General features: G+C 46.6%; 1 protein-coding gene across 1 annotated transcript in view; it reads left to right on the forward strand.

Moving 5' to 3' along the window:
* LOC149468104 (uncharacterized) overlaps nt 1-18,397 on the forward strand; it is an 84,414-nt gene that overhangs the window by 421 nt on the left and 65,596 nt on the right. The window contains exon 2 of the mRNA XM_089670673.1: nt 5,208-5,784. Within this exon, the coding sequence (XP_089526799.1) occupies nt 5,208-5,784 (577 nt within the window). The remainder of the gene's footprint in view (nt 1-5,207; nt 5,785-18,397) is intronic.

An 18,397-nucleotide genomic window follows, 5' to 3' on the forward strand; every position in this document is an offset into this window, starting at 1 on the left:
CTCCATGTGACTCCCTAAACCCTGAGAGACACAACATGCAGAAGATTCTAGAAGTCACCAAGAAGATGATGGAGCTGCTGACAGGAGAGGTGAGCAGTGCCGGGAATTCTGGGACATTCTCCAGTAACAGACAAGGGATGTGTCTGGATGGTGACTGTATCATTGTGTGTGTCAGGTTCGTATAAGGTGTCAGGGTGTCACTGTCTATTTCTCCATGGAGGAGTGGGAGTATTTAGAAGGACACAAGGATCTCTACAAGGACGTCATGATGGACAATCAGCCGCCCCTCACATCACCGGGTAAGAGGAGACTTTATTGTAAAGGAGAGAGCAGTACGGAGGATCCACCTAGATCCCCCATCATCTGATAAACACACAGAAACAATATACTCATAAAAAACTAACTAGTCAAGAGGGTACTAGGTAAAGTTCATAAATGAACAATAAATGATAAAAAGTTCAAAGGTGACTGCAGCTCTCTTAGAGTGCCTGCTTCCCTGGTAAGGCGGTGCTTGTGCAAATAGTTGTAGAAAAATTGCGCACTCATCAGATGCACAATTTAAATGCGCATGTAAACATATATCCAGATGTCCTCAGGATTGGCCAGGTGAGGGGGTAACTAACCTCTGAAGGGTAAGTAGTGTGTCAAAAGATCCTGGGGCTTTAGTGATGATCCCATTAAGCGTTGAGTGGGTGCTGCTTCCTGGATATGCAGGAGATTCCCTCTCTGTGTACTGGGATAGTGTAGAATGGTAAGTATAGATTAATTTATTCATTAAGGGATGAAAGTAAAAACCGATGCATTAGAAATATCATAAAATGAGATGAGATGTCAGGACTAACCGTTCACAATCAAAGATGGCCACCGGAGCGCCACGAGGCTCCGGTGGCATGACGTCACGGCGTAACTAGCTCCTTCTTAGGCTTTTCAACTTCAGAGGGGATGCTTTTTGACTAGTTGGTTTTTATGAGTATATTCTTCTTATTATCTAGCGCTGCACCACTACTGAACTGTTTTATCTTGGTTACCGTTGTGCATAGCTGCTCCCCTTCTCTCCAGCACACTCGCATATTTTTACCTTTATACACAAACAATGGATTCAGTCAGTGTGTGTGTTTCCTACAGATGGATCCAGTCATGGGAACCCACCAGAGAGATGTCCCCGTCCTCTGTATTCCCGGGATTCCACACAGGAAGGTCACACCATCCCTCACCATCATCAGGTAGATGAGGAACAATCACTGATAGTATCATTAGGATCTGTACATTATCTGCATTGTTACCATTGATATCATTTTTATTATATATTCAGAGTGGAAACCTGAGAGATCCTGAAGCTGAAGGTAACACAGAAGAAGAGGCGTATGTGAGGGATGATCAGCAGTCTATGGAGGAGGATGGAATAACGGGGACATTTATAGAGGAGGACACTCCTACAGAGATCAGCACAGGTGGGTCATGAACACTAAATCCATTCCTCCACCCATACTGCTCACTGATTGGTCCAGAGTAGGGCGGGGACTGGGTGATATCAGCCTGTAATCCCCTGGTCACTGTCCTGAGCTGTGTTCCCCGTCCTGTATTCCTGGATTTCTCTCGGATAATCTTCCTTCTCTGTGCTGCAGACACAATTTATGTCTCTAGACTGGATTTATGGAGGTTCTGGGGATCAGCTGGCAGTAAAATGTTGGTGTTCACAATAGGTGTTGATTGACCTGGGACATGTGTATTGGGTCTTCTACCCCTTATCATGGGGCTAACAGGATCTCTGACAGAACATTTCTCCCAGGGTTCCTTGCTCTGTGTTCTGCTGGCTGTGCCGGGTGGAGGGATATGTCTGTAGTGTCTCAGACCCAAGTTACTGAGTGCAGTCTCAGGAGATGGGAGGCAGCGGTGTGGGATCTCTGCAACTTGTCTACAGTAAACATTTAATCTTCCCCTGATTACTGAATACCAATATTATGAGTCCTGACCCTTACACTATAAATATACTAAAGAAAAAATGCTGCACCTACATCTTTATCAATAAGTGCTAAAAGTGCAAATTTCATGCAAATATACTACAGTATATTGCCAAAAGTATTTTCTACGCCCTCCCAATCATGTGATTCAGGTGTTCCAATCCCCTCCCAATCATGTGATTCAGGTGTTCCAATCCCCTCCCAATCATGTGATTCAGCTGTTCCAATCCCCTCCATGGACACAGGTGTATACAATCAAGCCCCTAGGCATGCAGACTGCTTCTTCAAACATTTGTGAAAGAATGGGTCGCTCTCAGGAGCTCAGTGACTCCAAGCGTGGTCCACCTGTGCAATAAGTCCATCCGTGACATTTCCTGGCTACTTAATATTCCACTCTCAACTGTTATAACAAAGTGGAAGCAACTGGGAACAACAGCAATTCAGCCACCAAGTGGTAGGCCACATCACATGACAGAGCATGGTCTTAAGCACACAGTGCGCAGAAGTCTCCGACTGTCTGCAGAGTCAATAGCTAAAGACCTCCAAACTTGGTGTGGCCTTCACATGAGCCCAACAACAGTGTGTAGAGAGCTTCATGGAATGGGTTTCCATGGCTGAGCAGCTGCATCCAAACCTTCCATCACCAAGTGCAATGGAAAGCATCAGATTCCGTGGTGTAAAGCACGCCGCCACTGGACTCTAGAGCAGTGGAGATGTGTTCTCTGGAGGGACCAACCACGCTTCTGTGTCTGGCAATCCAATGGATGTGTCTGGGTTTGGTGGTTGCCAGGAGAACGGTACTTGCCTGACTGCATTGGGCCAAGTGTAAAATTTGTTGGAGGGGGATTATGGTGTGGAGTTGTTTTTTAGGGGTTGGGCTTGGCCCCCTAGTGCCAGTGAAGGGAACTTTTAAGGCAACATTTTGGACAATTTCATGCCCCCAACTTTGTGAGAAGAGTTTGGGGATGGCTCCTTCCTGTTCAAACATGACTGCACACCAGTGCATGAAGCAAGGTCCATAAAGACATGGAGGAGCCGGTTTGGGGTGGAGGAACTTGACTGGCCTCGACAGAGTCCTGACCTCAACCCCATAGAACATCTTTGGGATGAATTAGAGCGGAGACTGTGAGCCAGGCCTCCTCCCCCGACATCAGTGCCTGACCTGACAAATGTGCTTCTGGAAGAATGGTCCAACCTTCCCATAGACACCCTCCTAAACCTTGTGGGGGGCCTTCTCAGAAGAGTAGAAGCTGTTATAACTGCAAAGGGCGGGGCCAACTCAATATTGAACCCTACGGACTAAGACTGGGGGGCCATTAAAGGTCATGTGCGTGGAAAGGGTGGGGCCAACTCTCAATATTGAACCCTACGGACTAAGACTGGGGGGCCATTAAAGGTCATGTGTGTGGAATGGCAGGCCGCCCAATACTTGGGGCAATATAGTGTATCATAGGTAGAAATGTCCACACATGGACTTCCTCAGTGACCCCTAAGACTACGTATGTACCTTGTATCAGGTCTCCAGGTGGATTTAGTCTGTAATATATCATAGGTAGACTCATCTCTTCAGAGAGGTCTATCACACCTCCAACTAACAACTAAACTTTTAATTCTTCCATCAGCTCATCCCCCAGACTTATTACCTTTTGTACCACTTACCCCACCCAGTTAGATTGTCTGTCTCTGTATATAGCGGTGTCTAATTGTGACTTCCATAGATGTCGGAAATAATGTTTAATATTTATATATTTTAACTAGTTTTAATAGTATATAACTTATCACATTGTATGGTATATGTCTGCACTATTCATTAATTAGAGGCACAGGATAATACACTCCTAACTTTTTGACTCTTACACTATATAATTTATATTGTACATTACATCCTCCTGCCCCCTGCACTATATGCTCTATGTTGTACATTACATACTCCTGACCCCTGCACTATATTCTCTATGTTGTACATTACATACTCCTGACCCCTGCACTATATACTCTGTTGTACATTACATACTCCTGACCCCTGCACTATATACTCTGTTGTATATTACATCCTCCTGACCCCTGCACTATATACTCTATGTTGTACATTACATACTCCTGACCCCTGCACTATATACTCTATGTTGTACATTACATACTCCTGACCCCTGCACTATATTCTCTATGTTGTAAATTACATACTCCTGACCCCTGCACTATATACTCTATGTTGTACATTACATACTCCTGACCCCTGCACTATATACTCTATGTTGTACATTACATACTCCTGACCCCTGCACTATATACTCCGTGTTGTACATTACATACTCCTGACCCCTGCACTATATACTCTATGTTGTACATTACATACTCCTGACCCCTGCACTATATACTCTTGTATGTTGCATCATTCTGATATTATATAGTTCAAACCTTAGGCATCCTATATAAGTTGTACATTACATCGGCCTTACTTCTGTTCCCCCCCATTTCCTCCCAGCTGGACATATCGAAAGATGTGATTGGAGCACAGACTTTTACATGGTGATAATAATGTGATAACATCCTCCAACTTTGGACCCTTAAACAGAAAGTGAAAATGAGGGAGGAGTCAATACCCCAATGATGGTGGTCTTCAGGATCAGTCCAGTCTTCATCTTGGTTGTTCTTCCCCCATCCTCACTCTCTGACCTCTGGTGGGGCTCAGCCCCGCTGTTCTTCATGACTAAATCATAGACTAAATCAGGAAGTGCAGTACTTCTTGTGTTGGGAAGATGGCGATGAGTGATAGGGGGGGTGGGGCCCCTCGTCCTATAATCCCCTCATCACTGTCCCTCCTATAAAAGACAGTTCTGGTTGTTTCCTCACTCTCTGACTAAGGTCCAAGAATAAAGAAATGACCTGGTAGGAGATCAGAGGAGCCATTTCCTAGTTCCCTTGAGGGTGGAATTGTAAGCTCCTCAGAGACCAAGCTGCCTGATGTGGGCGGAGTCCTGGTTTGGGGGAACCAATCAGCTCCTGTCTAGTAATCCTCTTTGTCTTTGTATTTTAGTCCATGGCCGGGAGATGACGAAAACCTTCGAGGATTGTCTCACTTTGTCTCCAGACTGGAAAGTAGAAGATGAGGACATCACACAGTATAGTCCAGGAGAAAACCCGTCTCCCTCCAATGTCCATCCGGCACCACCCAGTGTAGATGGACCATCAGAACCTCAGACTGTGCGGGACCGGGCCGGCCTTCCAATAGGGAAGAGCTTCTCCTGTACTGAGTGCGGGAAATGTTCCTGTTATAAATCCCATCTTAATGTACATAAAATATCTCACACAGGGAAGAAGCTGTTTTCCTGTCCTGAGTGCGAGAAATGTTTTTTATGCAAGTCTCATCTTTCCATACATCAGAGATCTCACACGGGGGAGAAGCCGTATTCCTGTCCTGAGTGCGGGAAATCTTTTTCTGATAAGTCCAATCTTTACACACATCAGAGATGTCACACAGGAGAGAAGCCATATTCCTGTCCTGAGTGCGGGAAATGTTTTTCACGGAAGTCCCATCTTTACACACATCAGAGATCTCACAAAGGAGAGAAGCCATATACCTGTTCTGAGTGTGGGAAATGTTTTTCACAGAAGTCCAGTCTTTACAGACATCAGAGATCTCACACGGGGGAGAAGCCATATTCCTGTCCTGAGTGTGGGAAATCTTTTTCAGTTAAGGCCAGACTTTACAGACATCAAAGAACTCACACAGGGGAGAAGCCATATTCCTGTCCTGAGTGTGGGAAATGTTTTTCACGGAATTCGCATCTTTCCAGAGATCAGCGATCTCACACAGGGAGAAGCCACTTTCCTGTCCTGAGTGAGGGAAATGTTCCTCACTGAAGTCCTGTCTTCCTGTACATCAGTGGTCCCACACAACCCTGGAGGTGTATTAGTGCCTTGAGTGCGGGAAATGTCTTCTAGATGAATGTTGCTGGACATCCCAGCTCTCATGTGGGGAAGAAGCACACCCTGATATACACCTCAGATATACTCCATGGCTGATCTTCATCATGGAAGGAACAGTTGATAAGGAGATCAGAGGCCCCCAAGACATGGATGAAGTGTGGGACTGTGTTGGCCATTGATGGCAGGAGAAGAGTAAAAATGGAGTCCTGCCCTGTGATTGGCTGAGTACATTTTGTGGTGGGAGATTTTACAAACACTTAGAGGTCTGTTTAAATAAATATTTCTACCTCCTGTATACCGGACACTTCCCCCCCTTCCTGCCCAGGCTGACTGGTAACTATCAGCGCTCTCACACTTTGAATGACAATTACACAGTCATGCAACATTGTACCCAAATTATAATTTTGTAATTTTTTTTCACACAAATAGATATTTATTTTGGTGGTATTTAAACACCACTTTTTACCATTTTTGCTTGTTTCTTGTTTTTACAAATAAATGGTCTTTCCTTATAAATGTAGACAAAGGTGTATTCTGCGCCATTTCTTGGGTACAATAACCCCAATCAGTGTCTATGATTCAGTGTGTAGGAGAGTTATAGAGTCTACAAACTATGGGATAGATGTCTGAAAATCCATCATGTCTGATGACGGCAGATCTCATTTCTGAGGATCAAAAACACCAGAACGGTACAAATTGTCAGAACTTTATCTGTGAGGAAATAATCCGTATACAATTCATGGAAACAGGCGGGATCTGGAATGAAGGAGATTCCCTACTAATTCTCACAAAGTAACCGACATCCCAGTTCTGTATTTGTGATAATTGGAAGACGAAATAAAACACAATAATGTGCAAAAATATATATTTATTAATAATATAAATCAGTACAAAATGGGGATGAAATATAATAGGTGATGATAAATAATAAACAATACAAGATAACAGTACAATGATCTAATCCACAATAATGGGGAGAAATACAAGCCAGCAATTACTTCCAAATATTAATGAATTACATCCAACTGTCTGGAAATGTCGTGTAAGAAATCAGTAACTCAGCAACATGTGACAACAGATATACAAATCCCCCCCGTGATCTCTCTACAACCAGATATTCAACCCTCAACGTGTACCTTGCCATGACTTGATCTGGAATCCCATACACAGGCCAATCCAATCCGCTTACAATCTGAGATGAAGATGTAATGTTACATGAAGTAGTCTACCTTGTCATATATATACTGTATACATCCGGATAAACCATTTTGAGTCTAGACCTACTAGCCAGGCACAAACCTTACTCTCCACCAGATGCCCCACCCAACCTTGCCCAGGTCCACCTCCAACCCCACCCCCAGCCCATCCCCCAACCCTGTCCCTAGCCCTGCCCCCAACCACACCCCCTTAAAGCTTATGAAATTACATTTTTCTTTAGAATAAAGAGTCCAAAATATAAAAAAACTGCAATTATAACTTTATTATGTCAATTTAAACATCACAGCAATAGCAATAGGGGGCAATCAAAATATCAAGTTTTACAGCTTTAAACCTGCAGTGAACATTTTGTATTTTTTTGTTTATCTCCTGCATCTTTAGTAACTGCAGTAAAGTCTCTTTTAAAGGATGTAAGTTTAGTTTACAGAAGTATAGCATAAGAAAAAGTGCTTATTTTGATGCCAAAAACATGGAATAATAATTACTGTAAACATGTTGTATTTTTTATCTCCAGCAGAGACCTTAGAGAAGTGCGGCATTAAGAAAAAAGTGCCTCTTTTGATGGCCAAAAAACATAAATAACAATAGTAAACATTTAGCATTTTTTATCTCCAGCATCTTATTAAAAGAGAGCTTAGAGAAGTAGTGCATTAAGAAAAAACAAAGAAGAGCTTATTTAGATGCCAAAAAACATGGCATAACAATAGTAACCATTGTAACATAGAGCAGCCATGGTTTGTGTTGTACAGCAGGACCAAGACTTGTGTAATACTCTTTTTCTGATACAAAATACCACTTCAGTGGCTGTGTGTGGATTGTATTCTATTCAATTAAGAAAATAAAACACCAAAAAATAATTATTTGGATGCCAAAAAGCAGTAGGAAGCCAGTTTCACATCAAGATTTGCTATGGTTTTCATTGTACAGCAGGACCAAGACTTGTGTAACGTCCCCTTTCTGATACAAAATACCACTTCAATGGCTGTGTGTGGATTGTAATCTTTTAGTGGTGGTCCATTAACAGCAATCATCAGAAGATCATCCAAAGTCTCCCGTGTCAGTGATGAACGATAGACCGTCTTTATTCTGATTTGGTAGCTATAGCCACGTTCACATGAGGCGGTTGTTGGGGAAGTACGGCACAGAAATTGACCAGAGGGAGTATGTTGCTGAATCTTTCTGCTGATTCAATCTTTTCAGAGTCTCATTAAAAGAGTCCATTTGGAATGGAGAGTTTGAGGTCAGCCCACTCTGCTTCTAACAGCTCAATTTTGTCTTCAAACTGAATATCAAAAACATGTTTTGCAATTCTGTGCAACTCAGTCCATCCAAAGTTGGGGATGTGAGCTTTGTCTGGCCAAGACACGCTGTTCAATATATGGACAGATTGTACAATATCTGAGGAGAACGAGGAAAGCCTCAAAATGAAATCTCTTTCTGCTTTGGCCAATACAGATTGGCCTATAGACTGAAATTCTGTCACCACCTTGAAGGTTGGTCAGCTGCAGCCCATGTCGTTTTCCATCTTCTGTAAACTGACTAAGAAATTCAAGTTCATTTTTTCCTTTCCCATCAGAAAGATCCTGAAGAGTTTTAGCTGCTTGTTCTAGTTTGTTTTTTACCTGACAGATCATAAGTTCCTTGTTCTGAAGACTCTCTGACAAAGGTTTCAGCTTGCTAGAAAAATCGAATAGGAAATGCAAAAGTTTCACAAACTTCATCTGTTTCAGGTCTTTCAGGATGCCTTTAACTTTAGCAGATCACATGATCCCTCAGATGATATCTGCTCAGAATGGCTCCCTACTGTCTTCCAGTGTTGCAGAAAAGCACACAAGGCCTCGACTTTGCTGCATAACCAGCGCACTGTGTGTACATCTTTCATTTTCAAGATTTCCTCAAAGTGTCTGCGAGATCTTTACTGGTTGGCAACCCTTCTTGATCCACGTTACAAGGGTGAAGGTGCAGAGCTCATCCAGTCTTCCCAGAGGGAGCAGAGGATGAAACATCCTGAGGACGCCTTGAAATTGTGCAACACCTTTCCAGATACTGGGAGGTCACCATTTCCTGGACAACGTGTTTCTGAGGCTTCATTCTGTCAAAGGAAGAGCGGTGGAGAAGGCGGCCAGCTGACCGATTAAACAGTTCTTTAGTCCTCAGCACCCAGGGCTGTTAGGTTTAAGCACCCATCGGCAGGGTCTGCATCATATGGTGCAGGATTATCTAGGGGCAAGAACAGACTTGGAGACCTTTCCAACTGATCATCCACTGGGTTACTGGGTCTTGAGGATGGATCACTGGCCAGAACTTGCTCAATATGCCATCGAGCTACTGGCCTGTCCTGCATCCAGCGTGCTTTCTGAACGGACATTCAGTGCTGCTGGAGGTTTTGTGATGGATAAGAGTGCGTCTGTCCACAGACTCCGCTGACCAGCTGACATTTATCAACATGAATCAACCCTGGATAATTTTTCTATAATTTTTAACAGTTCTCAACTGCAGGGCCCATGACTGCACCCAGCATTAGTAACTGTGAGGGGACACAGTGTTCAGGCACCATCAACACTGAAGGCCACATTTTTCTATACCTGTATGAGAGATGCATTACATATAATTAGAATTTTTAGAGCCGGGTCCAATCCTGCACTTGTCAAGAATAACTCTGAAGGGTTACGGTGTCAGTCCTGCTGCAGCAGGTTCTATACATTGTACAGATGTGCAACTTTGCAGGTAGTTTAAGGGACCCCCAGGCATGATATTTAAATGAATATTTATTTTTTTTACTTTAAGCCAGTGCTTCTCAAATAGTGGGGCGCGCCCCCCAGGAAGGGCGTGAGGCTCCGTCAAGAGGGGTGCGTACAGGGGTGGGCAGAGGGCTGCTGTCTCTTACCTGGCTCCCATGATGATCCATCCAGGAAGCGCTGCTCCTTCCGTCACTCTGGCCACTCCCTCACTCCTGCCGCTTGGCTCCGCCTCCTCACCGGTGATTGGCCGCCAGAACTGTAGCTCAGGAAAGGTACACAGGTGGCCAATCACGGGCGAGGAGGCGGAGCTGAGCGGACCCGCGAAAATCGAGTGAGGGAAAAGCCGGTAAGTGTGCAGTGCAGAGGTGCTGCTGCAACCACATATGCTGGCTGCAGCAGCACCATACTGCAACAGGGGTCAGCAAGTGTCATTGGTGTCAGTGGGAGGAATAGTGCTGCATCATTGGTGTCACTGATACTAATGATGGGGCATTATTCCTCCCACTGACACCAACGATGGGGCACTATTCCTCCCACTGACACCAATGATGGGGCACTATTCCTCCCACTGATACTAATGATGGGGCATTATTCCTCCCACTGACACCAATGATGGGGCACTATTCCTCCCACTGACACCAATGATGGGGCACTATTCCACTGACACCAATGATGGGGCACTATTCCTCCCACTGACACCAATGATGGGGCACTATTCCTCCCACTGACACCAATGATGGGGCACTATTCCTCCCACTGATACTAATGATGGGGCACTATTCCTCCCACTGACACCAATGATGGGGCACTATTCCTCCCACTGACACCAATGATGGGGCATTATTCCTCCCACTGACACCAATGATGGGGCACTATTCCTCCCACTGATACTAATGATGGGGCACTATTCCTCCCACTGACACCAATGATGGGGCACTATTCCTCCCACTGACACTAATGATGGGGCACTATTCCTCCCACTGACACCAATGATGGGGCACTATTCCTCCCACTGACACCAATGATGGGGCACTATTCCTCCCACTGACACCAATGATGGGGCACTATTCCTCCCACTGACACCAATGATGGGGCACTATTCCTACTTATAACAATTTTATAGACAAATGATACTATTTACAGTCGCGCGGGGGGGCGCAAAATGTTTTCTTCTTCCTAGGGGGGGCATGACAGAAAATAATTGAGAAGCACTGCTTTAAGCAATGAAAAATAACTGCCCCTTTAAAAACTGTACTATTAGAATTTATTTTCCACTGATTCATGTCCATCAGGGCAGATCCCGAGTCCCCATACCACTTTTATTGCTAACACCTAGCATATAATCCTTCTAAATGGGCACTTTTGAATTTTCAAGTTTGAGTCCCATAGGTTCGATGTTGGCGGCAAACGTTTGGTCTGTTCGAATGTTCTACCATGAACTGAACCGGAGGGTGTTCAGCCCATCACTAGTGATAAACTAGAAGTGCAGAGAGAGAGCACACAGAGCAGATCACACAAAACCCAACATATGGGGGTATATTGGGGAATGTGAGGGCACAGTATGGATAACAAGACACAGCACAACAAAATAGTCCACCAGGTAGCAATGTAATACCACATAGATAGTCCATGTAGGATGGCCAAGCAAAATGGAGAACCAGTACACCAGGCCACCAGACGGTATGGCAAGGGGAATGTACCCAGCCCACAGGGTGAATACAGCGTAGCAGTGGTTAAGTCCAGCACACTAGGCAGAGATCTAGGCGGACCAGGGTAGGATGTAGCAAGGGTCAAATCCAGCTGATACAGCAGGGATCCGGGCAGACAAGTGGTTGAGTCCAGCACAGGGCAGGGATCTGGGCAGACAAGTGGTTGAGTCCAGCACAGGGCAGGGATCTGGGCAGACATGTGGTTGAGTCCAGCACAGGGCAGGGATCTGGGCAGACAAGTGGTTGAGTCCAGCACATGGCAGGGATCTGGGCAGACAAGTGGTTGAGTCCAGCACAGGGCAGGGATCTGGGCAGACATGTGGTTGAGTCCAGCACAGGGCAGGGATCTGGGCAGACAAGTGGGTGAGTCCAGCACAGGGCAGGGATCTGGGCTGACAAGTGGTTGAGTCCAGCACAGGGCAGGGATCTGGGCAGACATGTGGTTGAGTCCAGCACAGGGCAGGGATCTGGGCAGACAAGTGGTTTAGTCCAGCACAGGGCAGGGATCTGGGCAGACAAGTGGTTGAGTCCAGCACAGGGCAGGGATCTGGGCAGACAAGTGGTTGAGTCCAGCACAGGGCAGGGATCTGGGCAGACATGTGGTTGAGTCCAGCACAGGGCAGGGATCTGGGCAGACAAGTGGTTGAGTCCAGCACAGGGCAGGGATCTGGACAGACATGTGGTTGAGTCCAGCACAGGGCAGGGATCTGGGCAGACAAGTGGTTGAGTCCAGCACAGGGCATGGATCTGGACAGACAAGTGGTTTAGTCCAGCACAGGGCAGGGATCCGGGCAGACATGTGGTTGAGTCCAGCACAGGGCAGGGATCGGGGCAGACAAGTGGTTGAGTCCAGCACAGGGCAGGGATCCGGGCAGACATGTGGTTGAATCCAGCACAGGGCAGGGATCCGGGCAGACAAGTGGTTGAGTCCAGCACAGGGCAGGGATCCGGGCAGACAAGTGGTTGAGTCCAGCACAGGGCAGGGATCCGGGCAGACAAGTGGTTGAGTCCAGCACAGGGCAGGGATCCGGGCAGACAAGTGGTTGAGTCCAGCACAGGGCAGGGATCTGGGCAGACAAGTGGTTGAGTCCAGCACAAGGCAGCAATCTGGACAGACAAGGGACTAAGTCAGCACAGTATAGGGAACTGAACAGACAAGTGGGGGGATTCAAGCACAGGGCAGAGACCAGAGCAGCATGGTATGACACATCAAGGGTACAGACTGCCAAACTGCAGCAATCAGATCCAGCATCCACTTAGTCCAGGCACTATGAGGGATGAGCAGCAATAGACACAACATAGGTTCAGGGACTCACCAGTCAACAGAAGACCAGGCAGCATGGCAGGGAACAGGAGGTCTGGTGGGCAGAGGTTCTTCATATGCACATCATGGGTCCTCAGAAGGCTGTGTGTCCTGCCGCAGCATTTGGGCCACACAGACAGACGTTGCCAGAAGATCAGAGAGTAGAGCAGAGTCCCAGTGTCCAGGAAGCTATCTGTCTCAGCAATTCAGTGCACCAGGTAACCTCTTTCTAGGAAGACATGCAGCCCTCAGTCCGGTGTGTCCATCACAGAAGTAAACTCAGAAACGTCTGACCCTTTCTGCCAGCATAGGGTTATTATATTGTCCTTTGAGTTCAGCCAAACCTTAAGCATCCAAACCTGCTGCTGGCCCATCTGGCTTTATCCAGCTACAGGACACAATGCTGTCTGTGCTTCAACAAACAACACACAAAAAAATATTTGTGCCCTTTGTTACAACCCCTGCCCCTTCCAAACATGTACCAGCAAGAGGCCTCAACATGCCTCTGCAAAGTACATGTCCCAGTTCAGCAGCAAAACTACAAAAGTATTCAGGGGATGGCTTTTCATCTGAGGGCCACATGGTTATTAAAGCTCTTTCCAGCAGGACATCACTTTGGGGTATGGAAGCGGTTGGCTTAGGGACACACTTGAAGTGCTGGGAGGATAATTTGATCCACTAACATTATCTCTACAGAGAGACTCTGCTTTGGCTGCGGACAAACCGGTCACTGCCAGGCCAGCTGCCCTTTTAGAAAAAGACTCTGAGGTCCACCTCTCCCAAGCTGGTGCACTATGTGGATATGTACCAAGCTTCTGAAGAAATGCCTTCTAACCCCAGCCCTCTGGTCACCCTTGGACCACCCATGCTACAGATGTGGACAACCCAGGCATCTCCAGGCTAGATGCCCAAGGAACTTCACCCTCCCCAGACTCAAAACACCTACCCTGATCCCAGTGTAACTCTGGTCACCATCTTAAAGTGAATTGATGCTTCCAACAACAACTGGTGCCCTTCTAGGAGTTTATGGAGTCCAGCCACTTACCCCAAGATAAGGCAGCAGCAGTTACAGGAGCTCTGCATAGATGTACAAAAAGTCATTGGATTCTGTGATACAGACGCTTTCCTGACCATCATTGATCCCTGTGAGGTGAATTCTACAGGGAATTTCTTCTGTTGGGGTAATGGCAGGACTTTCTTTTGACATTCTCCAAGGGAATGACCTGTGAGAATTTAATAGTCTGTTTCTAAGGAGTGTGACCCAGAGCGCTAGGAGTAGAACACAAATCTGGGACAGGCGTGATGCAAGATGCAAATTCATCACGGATCTACCCTGTTAACTATGTAAAGGCTCAGGTCAATCCCACCAACACCCCAAGGTTTAGGGGAGGACCTCTTGGTTTGGAAAACAGGTGGACACATAAAGGAAGAGCACCCCAGACTTGATGCTGTAGATGAAGACAGCGAGGTCACATGCAGGCTAATTGTCCCAAGAGTTGTAGGGAGATGTCCAACTTTACAGTCACGGCTGGAAAACATCTCACAGCCGTCCTTCCGGGATGTCCGGAGTGCACTCCACTAGGTAAATGATAAGCTGACTTTGGCTTGCATGTGCGATAGCCCGTCGGAGGCCCATCTCCATGACTACTCCAGCATGCTGTCGCCTCACTGCGGATGTGTGATAGCCCGTCGGAGGCCCATCTCCATGACTACTCCAGCATGCTGTCGCCTCACTGCGGATGTGCGATAGCCCGTCGGAGGCCCATCTCCATGACTACTCCAGCATGCCGTCGCCTCACTGCGCATGTGCGATAGCCCGTCGGAGGCCCATCGCCATGACTACTCCAGCCTGCCGCCGCCTCACTGCGCATGTGCGATAGCCCGTCGGAGGCCCATCTCCATGACTACTCCAGCCTGCCATCACCTCACTGCGCATGTGCGATAGCCCGTCGGAGGCCCATCTCCATGACTACTCCAGCCTGCCGCCGCCTCACTGCGCATGTGCGATAGCCCGTCGGAGGCCCATCTCCATGACTACTCCAGCGTGCCGTCGCCTCATTGCACATGCGCCCCCACAGCCACGCACCTTTTGGCGTGCATTCCAATTCACCTCCAGAAGCTATATTTGGCAATGGCAGCACTTGACCTCCCTCTGCTGCCAGTATAGTAACACTACTCATGAATACTCCATACATCTAAAGACAAAGATCTGCCCAATGACCCCACTGACAGCCCACACAAAGCAAGGACATTCTGGCTGCCATTGAAATGTATGTGTATACCTACTTTGTGTTCACATCTATCTCCATGGAAAGAAGCCAACAATTGAGGAACCAGCAGGCTTTTATCCAAAGGAATTATGTATTCAGTTCATTCATTTTTACTTTTTATACATTGTGCTGATCCAACAATATTATCCCCATGAACCCCAATGCAGCATTCCCAATATGTCATTATTTATTATATGGGGATATATATATATACACAGACTATATGACCTCCTCATGTATATATTACACTGCCCTGCGTTTCTTACAGCTTTAATGCCGGTGAATGTTTCTAATGTCTCTTACTATACCTCTTGATGTGTAATGTATTGTTACTTGTGTGAGCATGTTGTGATGTCACCTTTGTCCCGCCTCCTTTCCCGGGACTGCCCAACCCAAGTGGGAGGGTCCAACCTCTGTCCCAGGGTATATATAGAAGAGGATTGTCATTGCAAGTCAGCTCTGATGAAGAAGGGACTCGAAACGCGTCAGCCTGACTCTGAGAACCTTCCCTCGTGTTTAGACTCGGCTGGTCTCTGATTGGTCAAGTCTCACTAAGGACTTTACACGCTTGTTATACTTCTCTGTTTGTGAGGATATTTTCACATCCAATAAAATCACATTTTACTGAGGTAATGCACAAGGTTGGTGCGCTTTTTGTTTCACTTTACAGTATTGGTGGGGCTTCCCCAGCCTTGTTTAGAGCCGCACAACCTTTGATGCCTTGGTGGGGAATTTCTTCAAGTTCCGGGTCCATCTATCCACCCTTGTTCTGGGCCATAGAGGGCAGGAGGGGTTGTTTTGTGTTTACACCCGCAGTACCATTACTCCAGTCGCTTTCCGGGTCGTTACCATCCCCCATTATTATCACTGTCCCAGCCCTTTCCATCTGTGGCAGGAGCTGAGTCTCCACCTCCTCATTAACACTGGGAGGCCTATAACAAACTCCAATGATGACCTTTGTAGTACCGCCCCCCATGTGCAGTTCCACCCATAATACTTCAGCCTCATCACACTCTCCATCAACTAGGTCCTCTTTCACACTTTCCTGTTCCAGACTCCACCCCCTTTCCTGTTCCAGACTCCACCCCCTTTCCTGTTACAGACTCCACCCCCTTTCCTATTTCCCCATCTCTCCGAAAGAGAACCTAGCCAGGAATATGAATGGCCCAGTCATGTGAGGAATGAAGCCAAGATTCAGCAATACCAATTCAATCCTAGTTCTCTTCATGCACCAAACCTTCCAACTCACCTATTGTGCTGGCAGACTTCTGGCATTGGTGAACAAACACTTCATTCACTGACGCCTTGTCCATTCACTGACACCTTGTCCAATCACTGTCACCTTGTCCATTCACTGACACCTTGTCCAATCACCGCCACCTTGTCCATTCACCACCACCTCGTCCATTCACTGACGCCTTGTTCATTCACCGACACCTTGTCCATTCACTGACACCTTGTTCACATGGATTTTGAGCATTTTTTATTTTCATACAAATGGTACCAATTCCACTGGTTTTTTGTAACACCAACAAGTACTGACCCCGTCTGATCTGTCTACCCCGTTAAAACTGAATTCTCCCTCCCCCCTCCATCCTAGTTTATATACTCCTCCAGCCTTCCCATAAACCCCTCCCCCAGCACAGCAGACCCCCTTCCATTTATATGCAGACCATCTCTAGCATATACAGTGAAGGAAATGCATATTTGCTCCCCTGCTGATCCTGAATGTTCACCCCTCACACAGAAATGATCGGTCTAACAATGGAATGTTCGGTGTAACACTGAGAGACAGAATACAACAACAAATTCAGCAGAAATGCGTCTAACAAATGATGACTGATCTGCATATTCATGAGGGAAAGAAGGATTTGATCCCCTTCACAAAACATGACTTAGTACTTGGTGGCCAATCCCTTGTTGGCAATCAGGTCATATGTTTCCTGGAGTTGGCCCCCAGGTTTGCACACATCTCAGGAGGGATTTTGGCCCACTCCTCTTGGCAGATCCTCTCCAAGTCATTAAGGTTTGGTGGCTGACGTTTGGCAACTCAAACATTCAGCTCCCTCTGCAGATTTTCAATCGGATGAAGGTGTGGAGACTGGCTAGGCCACTCCAGGACCTTAATGTGCTTCTTCTTGAGCAGCTCCTTTGTTGCCTTGGCCATGTGTTTTGGGTCATTGTCATGCTGGAACACCCATCCCCCACCCATTTTCAATGCCTTGGATGAGGGAAGAAGGTTCTCACCCAAGATTTGATGGTACATTGCCCCGTCCATCGTCCCTTTGATGCGGTGCAGTTGTTCTGTCCCCTTAGCAGAAAAACACCCCCAAAGCAGAATGTTTCCACCACCATGTTTCACAGTTGGGATGGTGTTCTTGGGCTCATAGGCAGTATTCCTCCTCCTCCAAACACGGCGAGTTGAGTTGATGCCAAAGAGCTGCATTTTGGTCTCCTCTGACCACAACACTTCCCACCAGTCCTCCTCGGCATCATTCAGATGTTCAGTGGCAGACTTCAGACGGGCCTGGACATGTGCTTTCTTGAGCAGAGGGACCTTGCGGGCACTGCAGGATTTCAGTCCTTGTCGGCGTAGTGTGTTACCAATTGTTTTCTTGGTGACTGTGGTCCCAGCTGCCTGGAGATCATTGACAAGATCCTCACGTGTAGTTCTGGGATGATTCCTCACTGTTCTCATGATCACTGACACTCCACGAGGTGAGATCTTGCATGGTGCACCAGACCTAGGGAGACTGACACTTGTTTTGTGTTTCTTCCATTTGTGAATGATTGCACCAACTGTTGTCACCTTCTCACCAAGCTGCTTGGCCATAGTTTGGTAGCCCAGTCCAGCCTTGTGTAGGTCTACCATCTTGTCCCTGACATCCTTGGACAGCTCTTTGGTCTTTGCCATGGTGGAGAGTTTGGAATCTGATGGTTTGATTGCTCCTGTGGACAGGTGTCTTTTATACAGGTAACACAATGAGATTAGCAGCACTCCCTTTAAGAGACTGCTTCTAATCTCAGCTTGTTACCTGTATGAAAGACACCTGGGAGCCAGAAATCCTGCTGAATGATAGGGGACCAAATCCTTCTTTCCCTCATGAACATGCAGATCCGTCATCATTTGTTAGACGCATTTCTGCTGAATTTGTTGTTGTATTCTGTCTCTCAGTGTTACACCGAACATTCCATTGTTAGACCGATCATTTCTGTGTGAGGGGCGAACATTCAACATCAGCAGGGGAGAAAATACACATTTCCT

This window comes from Staurois parvus, unplaced genomic scaffold (assembly GCF_062004578.1).
Source record: "Staurois parvus isolate SC_StPar_1 unplaced genomic scaffold, SC_StPar_1.0 ptg000092l, whole genome shotgun sequence".
Lineage (NCBI taxonomy): Eukaryota > Metazoa > Chordata > Amphibia > Anura > Ranidae > Staurois > Staurois parvus.